Source organism: Miscanthus floridulus, chromosome 11 (assembly GCF_019320115.1).
Source record: "Miscanthus floridulus cultivar M001 chromosome 11, ASM1932011v1, whole genome shotgun sequence".
NCBI classification, from domain to species: domain Eukaryota; kingdom Viridiplantae; phylum Streptophyta; class Magnoliopsida; order Poales; family Poaceae; genus Miscanthus; species Miscanthus floridulus.
Window position 1 is genome coordinate 83,241,799 of NC_089590.1, and position 19,847 is coordinate 83,261,645.

The window sequence follows — 19,847 nt, forward strand, 5'->3', positions numbered from 1 at the left end:
CATGGGTTGACGTCCGGGTTCTAGGGTCCCCAAGACGCGCGGACCACATCAATGAAGCCATGTAATTTCGTCCAGAACTGCTCGAACCTGAATCTGGGCACCGCCCAAGGCTCAGACGAGAGCACGAGGAGTAGCGGCGCATGGTTCAAAGCATCAGAAGAAAAGCACCATAACTGATGGCTGTGGTATTGCTTGGTCCATTAAACGGATGCAAATGCCCAGTCTAGGTGTTCTAGAGTTGGTCGTTCCCGGCCACTAGACCAGGTGTAGAGGCGGCCATTTAGATGTAGCTCGTCGAGGTGTAGGTCGTCAATCACAGTCCAGAAACGGCGCATGATGCCGTGATGCAGCCTGCCGTTGTTCTTGTCACTGGCCTTGTATATGAGGTTGAAGTCGCCAACAACGAGCCACGGCCCCTGACACGCGCTTGCCACGGCCCGCAGCTCCATCAGGAATTCCAGCTTGTCCTCCCTGTTCGCCGGCCCATAGACAGTGGTGAGCCACCACGGTTCGCCCATACTGTGCAACGGCTTGAGACGAATTGTGACCGAGAATCGCTGGACACCTATATCAGACGCATCCCAAAGATCGCGATACCACGCAACAACAGCGCCACCGGCCACGCCAGTAGCAGGGAGAAAGGAGTAGTCGAAGCCTTGGCCTACAGTTTCATTGTTCAAGCTTGCATCATACGCCACAATCTTGGATTCTTGCAGGCAAACAACAAAAGCACACTGTTGTGCTACTACATCACATACAGCAGTGCGACGCGCCCTGGAGTTCAGGCCCCGCACGTTCCACACAAGAAGATGGTTGTTACTCATATCGTTACTAGTTTGGCGACCTGCATGCCGGTGAACATTACTGCGTCGGCGGCGAGTACTCCCCGACATTGCCATGCAGCGGGAACAACACCCTCATCGCACTCCTTCTGGCGGACGGGGCAAGTTCCTTAAACGCCTGATGGAAGTCAGCGTCGACAGTCGCGTCCGGCGTCGTGTTGGCTGGCATCAGGCGGCCATTCCATTTATTTAGCAGCACCCGCTTCGCCTGTCTCTCAGGGTTCGGGTCACGGAAGGCATGTTTGGCCGCGAGACGAGTGCTGCACCGCGGGAGCCAGTCATCGTTGCATCGTCTTGGCACGTAGGCGCGCGGAGTGTCCTGGATGATCGGTTCTAACATAGGCAGATGGAGAGAGTCGACGAAGGCCGTCACGGATGCCGCTGTAGGCGCCGCCACTTGTGTAAGTGCCGTGACTTCCTCTGTAGTGGCTGGCTGGGCAGCCGACCCATCATTGGCAAGGTCGGACGATGGCCGTACACCAGTCGTTGCATGGAGCTGAGGCGCATCATCACCGTGCACAGGCATGCATGCGTGGGACTGGTCATCGTCGACGTTCATCTCATTGAGCCGAGGCCCCGCGACGTCGTACACCGGTTCGTGCAAGGCCAGATTTACCTAGGCCATGTTACTGTTGTCTGCCCGTATGGCCGGCCCAGCTAGCTCTGTATCGATTAGAGTGGCCCACCAATCCAGAGTAGCTTGGCCCGCAGACGAATGCTTGGGCCCTTCCCCGGCCTCATTGGCCCAACTTAAGGTATGGGCCTCACCTGTTGCCTGCTGTAAGCTACAGCCGGCGTGCAGTAGAAGGGGCACGATGTCCAGGAAGCGCCCCACCTCCCCTGACCGGTGCATGTCGCTGTCCCGGCAGACTGCAAGGTCAGCAGAAGCGAGGAGATTGGCCCGGCAGGATATGCGGATAGGAGAGATCTTGGGCGTGCCTGGCGCAGACATCGTTGGCCACCTTGACCAGCTAGCAGGCGTGCGCTCGTGTCCTAAGAGGGGGCAGGGCTCAACAACAGCGACGTGACGATTCCCCAACGGTGTCAGCGATCGTAGGCTAGCCCACGGACGAAGGTCAGCGCACCGCTCTGACAAGTTGTCCGGGATCTCGCGGCCACCCCTAGTCTGGGCACGACCCATCCTTGCATGTGTCAGGGGGCAGAGGACCTGGCCCACACGTACGGAATTCGCTGGAGGACCTTGCCGTCGGTAGTCCTAGCCCGGGTGACCGCGGTTGTGGTTGGATTCCGCGGAGCAGTCATCATCGCTGTCGTCGGCATATGGATAGTCGATGTCGTCGTGCGGGTGCGGCGGCTCATCGAACCCGTCGCGAGCACCGCCATTGTTGTCGCCATGGTGACCGCCATGGCTGTCGTCGTCGTCGCCGTTGCCATGGCCGTTGTCGCCACCTAGATCATCAGGTGTTCCCGGGGGCGTGCTCCAGTCCTGGTACGCGATGACCTGTGTGCGCACAAGGTATCGCAGCCCCGGATCCGCCGTGCGCTCGTCCTCCGCGACCCCCGCCACTCGCGGCTCTAGGATGAAGATAATCTTTTCTTCCTCAATGAAGTTCGGATGCCAGCACCACGCCATGACGAAGAACTCGCAGTCGTCATCTGCCAGCGTGTCACGTATCCGTGAGAGCTCCACGCTGGTGCAGCATGGTCCAAGAATGACCTGTGCCACGGTGGTGTTCCTTGCGTGCAGCGGTACCCTGGCAATGGCCACGACCACGCGGAAGCAGAACGATCCACCACTCGCCTGTGATGTTCTGCGCCACGGCCGCCACACGAGCGGCACCTGGCCGGAAGGCCGTGATTCTAGAACGCGATTGCGGTCAGCCCGATGTCGGAAGCGCGCCACGAAGTCTTCTAGCGCGTGGCGGCGGACGTCGACCTCATCCGCAGTGATGTCAAAGCGATTGAACAGAGATGTGTACACCATACCAGTGTTGACGTCGGGTCTGGTACCCCCCACCATGGCCACGGGCGTGTTGTCGAGCGCCTCTTCGGCCGCCTGGATGGCCTCAGTGTGCGGTACCACGACCAGTGTCATGCGCGGGCACCTAGGCGGCGCCGCCGCCCCCACCATCTCCGCGGCTGCCGAGCCAGCGGAAGGCGGGCCATCGTCGTTGGGTTCCCCCAAGTGTTGCGGGGGTGGCGGTGACGATGGCGGCGGCGACGGCGGTGGGGGTGGTGGCGGAGGTGTTGGAGGCCGGCGTGGCAGAGGCGGTGGTGGTGGTGGCGGCGGAGGTGGAGGAGACCGCCTCAGCGGCGGCGTGGGAGGGGCGCAGCAACACGGGACGGACGTGGACCGCCCAGTGGACGCAGAGTAGGGCGAGGCGGTGTCCGCCAAGTTGGCATGGTGGCATCGGCCTGATGCTCCGTGGCGCGCCGTCTTCCTTGGGATGGAGCGCGGCGGAGACCGTCCCCGCTTAGTATGCGGTGGTGGAGCGCGCAGGGCGCGTAACACCCATGTACGAGTCGGTCGGCGGCAGTTCGCCGCGGTGTGACCTTCTTCGCCGCAGTTGTAGCATCGCGACCGGTACCGGCAGGTTGCCCGCACATGGCCGGGCCACAGACAGTTGAAGCATAGTCCATTCAGCTCCGGCGGGACCGGCCGTGGGGACTTCGGTGGTGAATGGCGCCGTTCGCAGTGGCGGCTGCACACCCGAAAGAACCCATCCGCGTCGGGGTCGCCGAGTGCCCGCGCCGGGTGCGACAGAGGCGAAGCCAAACGGCTGTGCGGTCTGCGCGTCGGCGGAGCGCGTGGCGGGGACGGGTGGGCACGCCTGGCCACAGCCATGAACCCCTCCCGTCGGCGTCGGTGACGGTGGCGTCGCTTTCGCTGGCGCTTGTAGCCTGGCCCAGCGGCCTCCTTCCCCTTCCCCTCTCCCATAGGCGGCGGAGGCGGAGAGGCGGACCGATCGGATAGCTCGGAATCGGAGTAGTCCTCCGAGTCACTGGGGGAGAGCCTCTCCCCAGGACCGCGGCCGAGGACCCCAAGCAAACCCGGCGACCCAACGAAGAACTCCTGCGGCGGGGGCAGATCCTTTGGCGACATCCACCCAGGCTTTCCGGGTTGGCGAGCCCTCCTCCATTGAGCGATGTGTTTCCTCCATTTCTCTACATAGAAATGTCCAACCATCTTAGTATTCACATAAGGCCAGAGCGTGATGATTCCTGCTTTCTAGTATAAATAAGAAAGCAAAAGCACATGCATTTGAGTTCCTTTTTTTTATGTGCATGGACATTGTTAATATTGTAGCATTTTGATGTACCATGTATTCATTTCCCTTCTTTATTTTTTGTGGGTTGACCACATAAATCTCGAAAGAAAATTTATTCCTTACAATTTGTCTTATTGTCTTTTCCTTTTTTTTTATATAAGCGGCATGGGGATGATAAAAAGAGGTTTATGTACTGCAGCCGGGAAGAACTTACAGAACAAATTAGCCTGAAGTATCTAGCCATGAGTTAACCAACATCTGGAGAGATTGTTTTATCCTAAATAAATGCTGAATAGGATATCCACACTTCTGAAAGGTATCTTCCACTGGTCGATAAACGGAGCTTGATTTTGAAGAACTTTCCATTTCCTTTCTTCTAGATTTGCTAGGCAGATTTCATAAACATCTCTGTGAAGAACCGCACCTCTAAATGTTCTCTGTATTGTTGTTTACTTGATAGACAGTCCCAGGGTCCTCGTGTTAGTTGCACTGTCACTGGAATTTATGTGCTCAAACTAGCCTGCTGAGTTTAAGACCTTGTTTTCAGTAACAGGGCTCAAGCTAGTAATGTTTAATCCACGTTCTTTCAGATTCTATTCCAGATGGGTTAGTCCCAAATCCCAATACATTGTTATTGACAAAGGCTCTTTCACGCTTCATGGGTTTTATGAAGATAATGTGCAAGTTTTGTATTTCTTTATCACTTTTTATGTCCCAAGGTACTTATCCAGGAAGGAAGCAAGCGAATATGCTCCTGACTACCTTGTCTTCTCTTTCCAATAAAATAATTTTTCAGACATATATATGACTGAATGACTCAAACATAGCCTCCTTAACTTCTCTAGTGATATGAATATTTGGAGTTGATTTGTACACTATTTTAGTTTTTATCACTGTCTAGCTAGCAATATTATCAAGGTAAAACATCTATGATAATTTGTACACTATTTTAGTTTTTATCACTGTCTGGCTTATTTGGGTTTTCTTAAATGAGATGCTAACATAACTCATACACATCCGTTTTGCATTGTTGGAAGAAGAACCTCAATTGTTGTACAACATGCTTTCAAGATAGAAGCTAGCCTGATGTGGAGAATGAGATACTACAGGATCAACTCTGAGAATTTACTGATGAATTGCAGCTGCATGGAATGTTGCTGGGTCAACTTTGGTACCCCTGATCTGTAACAAAATGAAAGTCATTTTAGTTTTGTCAGAAGTCAAAATTTCTGAAACCTTGACTAAGTCTAATAGTCTATAGAAAAATATATTAACATCTACAACAGCAAAGAAATGCATTATCAAGACATATTTGCTGTGGATACTAATTTTATGTTGTAGATTTTCTTTTGAAAGAATGGTAAGAGCTTTGCCGCGAATTATATTAGACGAGAGAAATGAAAAGTGTTGATGTTGTAGATGTTCGTATATTCTTCTAGAAACTTGTTCAAAGTTAGAGAAGTTTAGCCTATGACAACTAAAACACCTTACATTTTGTAATGGAGGGACTATAACATGTTACTCTTTTGAAAAAGGAAGGTATCTGCTTATTGCTGCTGAAATTTAGATCCATTTTTTTTTCTTTTGCTGAACTATTTTGTGTTTTTTAACTTTGTTTCCAAGATGACCTTCATTTGGAGCTTGCCATTACTGTTTGGAGGGCAAGAATTTTGTATATATATATATATATATATATATATATATATATATATATATATATATATATATGTAATTGATGTTTTCTTGTTTGAATAATTTGTCTTCACCTGCTAGCCATATGGCAGATTTATTCACAGTGACATGTTCTTTACAATAGGAATAACATTCCGACAAATTATCTTCAGCTGCAACTTTTGGCATTGCTTTGCATCCCACTTACTAAAAGCATGCTTTTTTTTTGGAAAAGAAAAGGTTGCAATAGGATTGGTGCCACTGCCACCACCTATATTTGCAAAGAAGACCTATTATTTGTTGATCAGGCATTGGCTGTCTGCTTGCGGCCTCTCTAGAATTTTTTGAGTTGTTCTAATCTTGCAAGATTCTACCTTTACTAATTGTTTCATATAAGGAATTGGTCTTCAAAGATTAGGTCTCCTAGGTCATATACACTAGTAGAGAACAGAATTTCGGTTCAGTACATTAGTCTCGTTAGAATTGGAGCCTTAGTCCCCGGTCCAAGTTTCTTGGGTGTCAGAGGACCTTTAGTCCCTGTTGGTAACACCATCCATACTAAAGGGTCTACATTAGTCCCGGTTGGTGTTATCAACCTAGACTAAAGAGCCCTGACCCTTTAGTCTCGGTTGATAACACCAACCCAGACTACTGTAGACCCTTTAGTCCCGGTTGGTGTTACCAACTCGGACTAAAGGTACTCTGACAAGTTAATTCAAAAGAAAAGCATCACATCTCAAGTCACATGTGCTGTGAAGGTGGGGAGGCAATACATGAGGTCTTGGGTTTGAATCCCACGAGGCGTAGGGCGGCAGAGGTGGGAGGCATTATTTTTTTAGCCTCGTAGGGACCTTTAGTCCGGGTTCAAAGCAACCGGGACAAACGAGTCATGCCCTTCAGTCTCGATCCCTAGTCCCGGTTGGAAAACCGGGACTAAAAGGCTTTCCCAACTGGGACTAGTAGAAATCGATTTTCTACTAGCGATAGAAGGCAGAAGATACCATTGGTAAGTGTACTAACATGAAACTGGGAGCATCTTGACCTAATATTAGAGAGAATCCTTGATCTTTATTTCTTTGATTTTGTTCTTAAGATGGAATGGTTATTGGTTATTCCACTCCAACATGTTAATTATGTTGTTATTTATGTCAGAAACGTTTTGATGCCCGTGGGAGTGCACGAACCAACCAGAACACATATAATATTATGCACCCCATCAGCATAATACCACTGTTTATTTATTTACTCACATATCTCACCCTGCTCCTGATGACCTAATTTATCTATTTAGATAATGATATTTATAGTTCTGATCTATTTTTTATAGGTCGATGTTTTTATCAATATGAATACAGTACAACTTTTGTTAATTCAATTTAATCTATAACTTGGTTTATTTGTAACTATAATACTAAATTTACTGGCTAGCTGGACATGATACAGATAAATACAGAAGAACTTGGGTTGAGCTTTTCTTAAAATGTAGCAAGTAAGCTGACTTACCAGATCCATATATTCTCTGAATGGTTCGTGAACAGCTATATTCTTGGGCATCCTTAGAGCATGTTTGTATATATAGGCAGGGATTGAAGTATTGAACCCATTTCTTTGTTTCCCGAGCCTTACCCCTCTGATGCGCTGAAATTATTTTCATTCCTATGTAAAGGGATTGGGCTTAGTTATTGTTGATCAAAACAACAGCTTGTTAGTGGTAGTTTTTTTAGGAAACTTACTAAAAGCATGCTTTTTTGGAAAAGAAAAGGTTGCAATAGGATTGGTGCCACTGCCACCACCTATATTTGCAAAGAAGACCTATTATTTGTAGATCAGGCATTGACTGTCTGCTTCCGGCCTCTCTAGAATTTTTTGAGTTGTTCTAATCTTGGAAGATTCTACCTTTACTAATTGTTTCATATAAGGAATTGGTCTTCAAAGATTAGGTCTACTAGGTCATATACACTAGTAGAGAACAGAATTTCGGTTCAGTACATTAGTCTCGGCTAGAATTGGAGCCTTAGTCCTAGGTCCAAGTTTCTTGGGTGTCAGAGGACCATTAGTCCCTGTTGGTAACACCATCCGTCTACATTAGTCCGGGTTGGTGTTATCAACCTAGACTAAAGAGCCCTGACCCTTTAGTCTCGGTTGATAACACCAACCCGGACTACTATAGACCCTTTAGTCCCGGTTCGTGTTACCAACTCGGACTAAAGGTACTCTGATAAGTTAATTCAAAAGGAAAGCATCACATTTCAAGTCACATGTGCTGTGTAGGTGGGGAGGCAATGCATGAGGTCTTGGGTTTGAATCCCACGAGGCGCAGGGCGGCAGAGGTGGGAGGCGTTATTTTTTTAGCCTCGTATGGACCTTTAGTCGGGTTCAAAGCAACCGGGACCAATGAGTCATGCCCTTCAGTCTCGTTCCCTAGTCCCGGTTGGAAAACCGGGACTAAAAGGCTTTCCCAACTAGGACTTCCAGAAATTGATTTTCTATTAGCGATAGAAGGCAGAAGATACCATTGGTAAGTGTACTAACATGAAACTGGGAGCATCTTGACCTAATATTAGAGAGAATCCTTGATCTTTATTTCTTTGATTTTGTTCTTAAGGTGGAATGGTTATTGGTTATTCCACTCCAACATATTAATTATGTTGTTATTTATGTCAGAAACGTTTTGATGCCCGTGGGAGTGCTCGAACCGACCAGGACACATATAATATTATGCACCCCGTCAACATAATACCACTATTTATTTATTTACTCTCATATCTCACCCTGCTCCTGATGACCTGATTTATTTTTTTAGATAATGATATTTATAGTTCTGATCTATTTTTTGTAGCTCGATGTTTTTATCAATATGAATACAGCACAAGTTTTGTTAATTCAATTTAATCTATAACTTGGTTTCATTTGTAACAATAATACTAAATTTACTGGCTAGCTGGACATGAGACAGATAAATACAGAAGAACTTGGGTTAAGCTTTTCTTAAAAGGTAGCAAGTAAGCTGACTTACCAGATCCATATATTCTCTGAATGGTTCGTGCACAGCTATATTCTTGGGCATCCTTAGAGCATGTTTGTATATATAGGCAGGGATTGAAGTATTGAACCCATTTCTTTGTTTCCCGAGCATTACCCCTCTGATGCGCTGAAATTATTTTCATTCCTATGTAAAGGGATTGGGCTTAGTTATTGTTGATCAAAACAACAACTTGTTAGTGGTAGGTTTTTTAGGATGCTTACTAAAAGCATGCTTTTTTTTGGAAAAGAAAAGGTTGCAATAGGATTGGTGCCACTGCCACCACCTATATTTGCAAAGAAGACCTATTATTTGTTGATCAGGCATTGGCTGTCTACTTGCGGCCTCTCTAGAATTTTTTGAGTTGTTCTAAATCTTGGAAGATTCTACCTTTACTAATTGTTTCATATAAGGAATCGGTCTTCAAAGATTAGGTCTACTAGGTCATATACACTAGTAGAGAACAGAATTTATGTTCAGTACATTAGTCTCGGCTAGAATTGGAGCCTTAGTCCCGGGTCCAAGTTTCTTGGGTGTCAGAGGACCATTAGTCCCTGTTGGTAACACCATCCCATACTAAAGGGTGTACATTAGTCCCGGTTGGTGTTATCAACCTGGACTAAAGACCCCTGACCCTTTAGTCTCGGTTGATAACACCAACCCGGACTATTGTAGACCTTTTAGTCCTGGTTGGTGTTACCAACTCGGACTATAGGTACTCTGAGAAGTTAATTCAAAAGGAAAGCATCACATCTCAAGTCACATGTGCTGTGTAGGTGGGGAGGCAATGCATGAGGTCTTGGGTTCAAATCCCACGAGGCGTAGGGCGGCAGGGGTGGGAGTCATTATTTTTTAGCCTCGTAGGGACCTTTAGTCCGGGTTCAAAGCAACTGGGACCAAAAAGTCATGCCCTTTAGTCTTGATCCCTAGTCCCAGTTGGAAAACCAGGACTAAAAGGCTTTCCCAACTGGGACTAGTAGAAATCGATTTTCTACTAGCGATAGAAGGCAGAAGATACCATTGGTAAGTGTACTAACATGAAACTGGGAGCATCTTGACCTAATATTAGAGAGAATCCTTGATCTTTATTTCTTTGATTTTGTTCTTAAGATGGAATGGTCATTGGTTATTCCACTCCAACATGTTAATTACGTTGTTATTTATGTCAGAAACGTTTTGATGCCCGTGGGAGTGCACGAACCGACCAGAACACATATAATATTTTGCACCCCATCAGCATAATAGCACTGTTTATTTATTTACTCACATGTCTCACCCTGCTCCTGATGACCTAATTTATCTATTTAGATAATGATATTTATAGTTCTGATCTATTTTTTATAGCTCGATGTTTTTATCAATATGAATACAGTACAACTTTTGTTAATTCAATTTAATCTATAACTTGGTTTATTTGTAACTATAATACTAAATTTACTGGCTAGCTGGACATGATACAGATAAATACAGAAGAACTTGGGTTGAGCTTTTCTTAAAATGTAGCAAGTAAGCTGACTTACCAGATCCATATATTCTCTGAATGGTTCGTGAACAGCAGTATTCTTGGGCATCCTTAGAGCATGTTTGTATATATAGGCAGGGATTGAAGTATTGAACCCATTTCTTTGTTTCCCGAGCCTTACCCCTCTGATGCGCTGAAATTATTTTCATTCCTATGTAAGGGGACTGGGCTTAGTTATTGTTGATCGAAACAACAGCTTGTTAGTGGCAGTTTTTTAGGATACTTACTAAAAGCATGCTTTTTTTGGAAAAGAAAAGGTTGCAATAGGATTGGTGCCACTGCCACCACCTATATTTGCAAAGAAGACCTATTATTTGTTGATAAGGCATTGACTGTCTGCTTCCGGCCTCTCTAGAATTTTTTGAGTTGTTCTAATCTTGGAAGATTCTACCTTTACTAATTGTTTCATATAAGGAATTGGTCTTCAAAGATTAGGTCTACTAGGTCATATACACTAGTAGAGAACTGAATTTCGGTTCAGTACATTAGTCTCGGCTAGAATTGGAGCCTTAGTCCCGGGTCCAAGTTTCTTGGGTGTCAGAGGACCTTTAGTCCCTGTTGGTAACACTATCCGTACTAAAGGGTCTACATTAGTCCAGGTTGGTGTTATCAACCTAGACTAAAGAGCCCTGACCCTTTAGTCTCGGTTGATAACACCAACCCAGACTACTATAGGCCCTTTAGTCCCGGTTGGTGTTACCAACTCGGACTAAAGGTACTCTGATAAGTTAATTCAAAAGGAAAGCATCACATCTCAAGTCACATGTGCGGTGTAGGTGGGGAGGCAATGCATGAGGTCTTCGGCTTGAATCCCACGAGGCGTAGGGCGGCAGAGGTGGGAGGCATTATTTTTTTAGCCTTGTAGGGACCTTTAGTCCGGGTTCAAAGCAACTGGGACCAACGAGTCATGCCCTTCAGTCTCGTTCCCTAGTCCCGGTTGAAAAACCGGGACTAAAAGGCTTTCCCAACTGGGACTACCAGAAATCGATTTTCTACTAGCGATAGAAGGCAGAAGATACCATTGGTAAGTATACTAACATGAAACTGGGAGCATCTTGACCTAATATTAGAGAGAATCCTTGATCTTTATTTCTTTGATTTTGTTCTTAAGATGGAATGGTTATTGGGTATTCCACACCAACATGTTAATTATGTTGTTATTTATGTCAGTAATGTTTAGATGCCCGTGGTAGTGCACGAACCGACCAGGACACATATAATATTATGCACCCCGTCAGCATAATACCACTGTTTATTTATTTACTTACATATCTCACCCTGCTCCTGATGACCTGATTTATTTATTTAGATAATGATATTTATAGTTCTGATCTATTTTTTATAGCTCGATGTTTTTATCAATATGAATACAGCACAACTTTTGTTAATGCAATTTAATCTATAACTTGGTTTCATTTGTAACAACAATACTAAATTTACTGGCTAGCTGGACATGAGACAGATAAATACAGAAGAACTTGGGTTAAGCTTTTTGATGAGGACATCACTCCTTTGGATGTAACAGCCGATCCTCCAACCGTCATGCAAGGTCCAATGACCCGGGCTCGAATGCGTCAACTCAATTTACAGGTGAGCTCGTTCTTAAGCGATCCTTTTCATACTTTTGAGAATAGACTACTACCTAATGATGTTATCTTACTTAGGAACATTAGAGAGGGTCAAGAGGGACTAAGAGGACGTGGAGGAGGTGATGATGACCAGCAAGGACGTCCAACACAAGCCGGAGGCCCAGTCCAACACGAATTCGAGTCTGCCTCGGCCTTCAGGACCAGTCTGCCTTAAACTGGTCGCCCAGGACGCATCCGGACTCCGTTTTCGATGATCCACATATGGATGGAAAGCTAATTTGATAAGGAAGCCAATCCAACTGGTTTCACGTCAAAAGCTGTTCGGAATCAACGGGAATCGTCGAAACAAGTCAGCGTCCAGAATCTGCCACGGTGCTGCGACACCATCTTTTGGTCCGTTGGACCATGTATCGAGTTTGGGCCCATTAGGGGCGCGTCCAGGGGTCTTGCACGACCCTAGAGTCTTCATAAACAGCCGCCGCCCCTCCATGAGGGTTTGGGTTTTGCTTAGATTAATCTGTCAAGAAGCAGTTTCGCCGTTCTTCGGTTTGTGAGACCCCAACTCGTGAGATTAATCATACATCTGCAATTTGGTTGCGATCTTTTTTGTTCTTGCTTGTGTTCTTCGTTGCGCAGGCAGGGATTAGCCTTCTTGGCGAGGTCAATCTGGTCCGTGACTTGGTTGATAACCAGAGGAGCTGTGGTGCTAAGATTGCAGGGTTCGATCTTTCGATCTGAAGCCGGATCGGTGTGTCATTCTCCGCCACAACGATAGTTACCATCACCTGACGGAAGATCGGGATCCCCGTCTCCATTAAGTGGTATCAGAGCTAAGGTATACCGTCAGGTTCACTTGTTATTCCCTAGTTTGAGTGTTTCGTATTCGTCCCATAGTCCAGTGCCATACTCGTTTTTCCTATCCTAGAACCTTCCGCGCCATAGCCTTTACATATTTCAGTTTCAGAGTCCGTCGTGTTGAGTTTGTGTCCTGGTCGAGGTCTTGTTGCTGGTTAGGTCGTGTTAGAGTCCAGTTCGTGTGTTTCCCCCCATCGTTTCCATCAAATTTTGGCTGTTGTGATCAATTTTGCACACATTGTTCCCGTTTTGTCCTCTAATTCGGAGCCAATTCTTAAAACTGATCTAGTTTTCGCATACGAACTCCGTTTTCGACGTTCCATATATGCAAATCGATCAGAAAAAAATTTCGGATCTGTCCATCCTCGCGTTGTCGGGGTTTGGAATTTTTAGATTGGCCAAAAAGTGGTCACAAGATCCTCGTTTCGTGGTCACAAGGTTTTTGTCAATTTTCATCCAATTTTCTAAAAATTCCACAGGCCACGTCTTACACTTGTTTGAGCTCATATTTTCTGTGGTTACTGCTTTTGTGCTCCTAAGTAAAGGAAAAATATCAAAAAAATAAAATAAAAAAGTCGAAATTTCCCAAAAAAACAACGACAGCCAAAAAAATAGAAAAAAAGAGAGGGGCAAAAGAGGAACAATATCTAGAGGAGCACATAGAGAAGCCCAAAGTGAGCTGTGTTTGCGTGTGCTGTCTGGTTCCTTGTTTGTGTTGCTGTGTCCATCCACCATACTTGTTTTTCTCATACCTATCACCTTGCTATCCACCATACTTTTGTCACAACCTGGTACTCGCAACACTTTAGACCAGCAACGAGAACAAGTACTTTGGACTATAATTCAGCATTACTTTCTGTTACTAACTTGTGTGCCAAATATACATATTACTCTTTGTTTGCCTTCCAAGCTCCACAAATTCTTCAGATCAGTACAGACAAAGGGCCTTGCAATCTCGGTACCACTACCTCACAGGTATCACGAACCAGCCGCCGGTTGTACCGCCAACTGCTTGTGTTGGTAAGAACTTGGTAAGAGCTTGGTAAGGCGCTTCCACTTGCTGTGAAAAGTGACACCACTACAACCACGTAGTCATTTGGTAGGGATAACTTTCACCTGTTTGTTCCTGTTTTTGTGTTTTCAATGGCAGGAGGTGAATAGACTGCAGATAACAATCCTAAGGGTTTCAGCGAGTGTGTCAGCCAAGAGCAACTACAAGCTGTTGTAGAGGATGCCCAAAAAAGGATGAATGAGGCCGTCAGGAAGGCCGTCACTGACGCACTCATTGAACTCAACATTGGCAATAGCATGGAGAGATTGGACAAGAGAATTTCCACGCTAACCGACAAGGTTACTGAGTTGGAAACCTTCGTGGCGGGCAACAACGACATTTTTGGTAGCAACACCGATGGTCAAGACACGGTGCATGATGCCGCTGGAAACATAGGTCGAGCAGCTATCTGACAAGAGAGATTACGACAACGTCTACGCCGCAACACGACAAGTATGGGTGGTGTCCATCACCACCACCGTCAAGGTAATAATCACCGTGTGCCCGATGATCCTTATGCTAAGATTAAGTTCACAATACCATCTTTTTTGGGTCATTATGATGCTGAGGGATATCTTGATTGGGAGATGACGGTAGAACAAAAGTTTAGTGCCCACCTTGTACCTGAGCAGCATAGAGTTAGACAAGCTACTAGTGAGTTTAAGGATTTTGCCATTATTTGGTGGAATGGGCTAGCTGCACAGGATGCTTTACCTGGTACATGGGAAGAACTTAAGGTAGCTATGCGTGATCATTTTGTTCCTCCTTCTTATCATAGAGACTTGCGTAAGAAATTGATGCGTTTAGAACAAGGAGATAAATCTGTACAGGATTACTATGGTGAGCTCCAAAAGGGATTGATGCGCTGTAGTGTTGTAGAGGGAAACGAAGATGCCATTTGTCGTTTTTATTCTGGTTTGAGGCGTGACATTCAGGACATTGTTGATTATAAAGAATTTAACACTGTCAACCAGTTGTTTCAGTTTGCTATGCTTGCAGAAAAGGAATTGCAGGGGCGTGAACAGCAGGGCAAGAGCAAGGTCAGCACCAGCACATACACGCCACGCTCGGCACCATCTTCGGGGCTGACCAAGCCAACCACTTTTCGGACACCTCCACCAGCGAGCAAGCGACCAACAGCCTCTGGAGTTTCCGCTACACCTAAGACACCTCCCGCACGACCTTCAGATTCAGGTAAAAATTCTTTGCAGGTGCCTACCAAGAGTTCCTCATCCGTTGCATCGATGGGATGTACTTCGGGTATTCAGTGCCATCGCTGCCATGGCATTGGCCATGTGCAGAAGGACTGCCCAAGTCAGCGGGCATATATTGCTACAGAAGATGGTTACATCAGCACCTCTGACATTGAGGATGAAGAAGACCAAGATGTAGATGAGGAGGATGGCGAAGTCCTTGGTGACGAGGCCACGGCGTCCTATAGGAGCATTATTGTACAGCGGGTGCTCAGCTCACAAGTCCAGCAGCCTGAGAAGCTACAACGCCATAACTTGTTCTAGATTTTCTTCGTCATCAGCGATCGACGAGCACGTGTCATTATTGATGGAGGTAGCTGCAACAATTTGGTGAGTTCTGATTTGGTCAAGAAGCTTAGCTTGACCACACGCCCACACCCACGTCCATATCATATTCAGTGGCTAAATGATTCTGGTAAAGCAAAGGTAACACAAACTTGTAGAGTTTCATTTTCTATTGGTTCTTATGCTGATTCTATTGATTGTGATGTGGTACCTATGCAAGCTTGTTCACTTTTATTGGGTCGTCCTTGGGAACATGATAATGATGCTACACACCATGGTAGAAGTAATAAATACACTTTTGTGCATAAAGGAAAGAAAATTACTTTGGTACCTTTGACCCCTGCTCAAATTGTACAAGCTGATAGAGAACGCGCTGCTAGTTTGAATGATGTTCAATCTGAAAATCAGCAAGTTGCTAATTCTATTTTCCCACCTAAAAAGGATAAGTCTACATCTATTTCTAAGGCTGAGGGGATTAAATTGAAGGGTGGTGTTATGCTTACAACAAAAAGTGACTTTGCTGAAATTTCTGTTGATGATATTTGCTATGCTTTGGTATGCAAACGAGCTATGTTTTCACTTGATGATATTGTTAGCTCGGTACCTCCTGCTATCACTAACCTTTTGCAGGAGTATGAGGACATTTTTCCAGCTGAGATACCCCCGGGGCTGCCACCTATGAGAGGGATAGAGCATCAAATTGATTTGATTCCGGGAGCGACCTTGCCCAACCGAGCTGCATATCGAACCAATCCTGAGGAGACTAAGGAAATTCAGCGGCAAGTCCAAGACCTTTTGGACCGCGGGTATGTATGTGAAAGCCTTAGTCCTTGTGCCTAATGTGATTGCTGATGCTTTGTCTAGAAGATACACATTGCTGTCTCAACTTGATTGCCGGATTTTTGGTCTTCAATCCATTAAAGAACAATATGCGCTTGATCCTGATTTTAAGGATGTGTTGATTAATTGTAGAGAGGGACGCACATGGAATAAGTTTATGATCAGCGATGGGTTTTTGTTTAGAGCTAACCGCCTATGCATTCCAGTTGGTTCCGTTCGTCTTTTGTTGTTGCAGGAGGCACATGGAGGCGGATTGATGGGACATTTTGGTGCCAAGAAGACGGAGGAGGTGCTGTCCACACACTTCTTTTGGCCTAGGATGAGGCGTGATGTGGAGCGGTACGTGGCTCGGTGTGCCACATGTCAAAAAGCTAAGTCGCGTTTGAACCCACATGGTTTGTATATGCCTCTTCCTGTTCCTTCTACTCCTTGGGCAGATATATCTATGGATTTTGTGTTGGGATTGCCAAAGACTAAGAGGGGGAGGGATAGTATTTTTGTGGTGGTTGATCGTTTTTCTAAGATGGCACATTTTATTCCTTGTCATAAGAGCGACGATGCTGTTCATATTGCTGACCTTTTCTTTCAAGAAATTGTTCGCTTGCATGGTATGCCTTCTACTATTGTTTCAGATCGTGATGCAAAATTCTTGAGTCATTTTTGGTGCACATTGTGGAATAAATTGGGGACCAAGCTGCTGTTTTCTACAACATGTCATCCCCAAACTGATGGGCAAACTGAGGTGGTGAATTGAACATTGTCCACCATGTTGAGAGCCATTTTGAAGCGCAATTTGAAGATGTGGGAAGAGTGTTTGCCACATGTGGAGTTTGCATATAACAGGGCGGAACATTCCACCACCAAGGTAAGTCCTTTTCAGGTAGTGTATGGTTTTAACCCCCGTGCTCCTATTGATCTTTTGCCTTTACCTACCACTGAGAGAATACATAGTGATGCTAGAGAGCGTGCTGATTTTATTCGTAAGTTGCATGAAACAACTAAAGCAAATATTGAAAGCATGAATGAAAAGTATAGAATTGCTGGTAGTAAAGGTAGAAAAGAGATTAAACTTGAACCGGGTGATTTGGTTTGGTTACATTTAAGAAAAGATAGATTTCCTGAGCTACGTAAGTCTAAATTAATGCAAAGAGCAGCTGGTCCTTATAAGATTCTTGAGAAAATAAATGATAATGCATACAAACTTGAGTTGCCACCCGAGTTCGGGGTTAGTCCCACATTTAACATTGCAGATTTGAAACCTTATTTGGGAGAAGAAGATGAGCTTGAGTCGAGGACGACTCCAATTCAAGAGGGGGAGGATGATGAGGACATCACTCCTTTGAATGTAACAGCTGATCCTCCAACCGTCATGCAAGGTCCAATGACCCGAGCTCGAATGCGTCAACTCAATTTACAGGTGAGCTCGTTCTTAAGCGATCCTTTTCATACTTTTGAGAATAGACTACTACCTAATGATGTTATCTTGCTTAGGAACATTGGAGAGGGTCAAGAGGGACTAAGAGGACGTGGAGGAGGTGATGATGACCAGCAAGGACGTCCAACATAAGCCAGAGGCCCAGTCCAACACGAATTCGAGTCTGCCTCGGCCTCCAGGACCAGTCTGCCTTAAACTGGTCGCCCAGGACGCATCCGGACTCCGTTTTCGATGATCCACATATGGATGGAAAGCTAATTTGATAAGGAAGCCAATCCAACTGGTTTCACGTCAAAAGCTGTTCGGAATCAACGGGAATCGTCGAAACAAGTCAGCGTCCAGAATCTGCCAGGGTGCTGCGACACCGTCTTTTGGTCCGTTGGACCATGTATCGAGTTTGGGCCCATTAGGGGCGCATCCAGGGGTCTTGCATGACCCTAGAGTCTTCATAAACAGCCGCCGCCCCTCCATGAGGGTTTGGGTTTTGCTTAGATTATTCTGTCAAGAAACAGTTTCGCCATTCTTCGGTTTGTGAGACCCCAACTCGTGAGATTAATCATACATCTGCAATTTGGTTGCGATCTTTTTTGTTCTTGCTTGTGTTCTTCGTTGCGCAGGCAGGGATTAGCCTTCTTGGCGAGGTCAATCTGGTACGTGACTCGGTTGATAACCAGAGGAGCTGTGGTGCTAAGATTGCAGGGTTCGATCTTTCGATCTGAAGCCGGATCGGTGTGTCATTCTCCGCCACAACGATAGTTACCATCACCTGACGGAAGATCGGGATCCCCGTCTCCATTACTTTTCTTAAAAGGTAGCAAGTAAGTTGACTTACCAGATCCATATATTCTCCGAATGGTTCGTGCACACCTATATTCTTGGGCATCCTTAGAGCATGTTTGTGTATATAGGCAGGGATTGAAGTATTGAACCCATTTCTTTGTTTCCCGAGCCTTACCCCTCTGATGCGCTGAAATTATTTTCATTCCTATGTAAAGGGATTGGGCTTAGTTATTGTTGATCAAAACAACATCTTGTTAGTGGTAGGTTTTTTAGGATGCTTACTAAAAGCATGCTTTTTTTTGGAAAAGAAAAGGTTGCAATAGGATTGGTGCCACTGCGACCACCTATGTTTGCAAAGAAGACCTATTATTTGTTGATCAGGCATTGGCTGTCTGCTTGCGGCCTCTCTAGAATTTTTTGAGTTGTTCTAAATCTTGGAAGATTCTACTTTTACTAATTGTTTCATATATGGAATCGGTCTTCAAAGATTAGGTCTACTACGTCATATACACTAGTAGAGAACAGAATTTTTGTTCAGTACATTAGTCTCGGCTAGAATTGGAGCCTTAGTCCCGGGTCCAAGTTTCTTGGGTGTCAGAGGACCATTAGTCCCTGTTGGTAACACCATCCCATACTAAAGGGTCTACATTAGTCCAGGTTGGTGTTATCAACCTGGACTAAAGAGCCCTAACCCTTTAGTCTCGGTTGATAACACCAACCCGGACTATTGTAGACCTTTTAGTCCCGGTTGGTGTTACCAACTCGGACTAAAGGTACTCTGAGAAGTTAATTCAAAAGGAAAGCATCACATCTCAAGTCACATGTGCTGTGTAGGTGGGGAGGCAATGCATGAGGTCTTGGGTTTGAATCCCACGAGGCGTAGGGCGGCAGGGGTGGGAGTCATTATTTTTTAGCCTCGTAGGGACCTTTAGTTCGGGTTCAAAGCAACCGGGACCAAAAAGTCATGCCCTTTAGTCTCGATCCCTAGTCCCAGTTGGAAAACCGGGACTAAAAGGCTTTCCCAACTAGGACTAGTAGAAATCGATTTTCTACTAGCGATAGAAGGCAGAAGATACCATTGGTAAGTGTACTAACATGAAACTGGGAGCGTCTTGACCTAATATTAGAGAGAATCCTTGATCTATATTTCTTTTATTTTGTTCTTAAGATGGAATGGTTATTGGTTATTCCACTCCAACATGTTAATTACGTTGTTATTTATGTCAGAAACGTTTTGATGCCCGTGGGAGTGCATGAACCGACTAGAACACATATAATATTATGCACCCTATCAGCATAATACGACTATTTATTTATTTACTCACATATCTCACCCTGCTCCTGATGACCTGATTTATCTATTTAGATAATGATATTTATAGTTCTGTCTATTTTTTATAGCTCGATGTTTTTATCAATATGAATACAGTACAAGTTTTGTTAACTCAATTTAATCTATAACTTGGTTTATT

At 45.4% G+C, this 19,847-nt stretch overlaps 1 protein-coding gene across 1 annotated transcript; it reads right to left on the reverse strand.

Annotated features, from left to right (window-relative positions):
- Window positions 1-200: 200 nt before the first annotated feature.
- Window positions 201-824, reverse strand: LOC136492316 (uncharacterized). Its single transcript, XM_066488376.1, has one exon. The coding sequence runs from the start codon at window positions 822-824 to the stop codon at window positions 201-203; it is 624 nt and encodes a 207-aa protein (XP_066344473.1).
- Window positions 825-19,847: the final 19,023 nt, after the last annotated feature.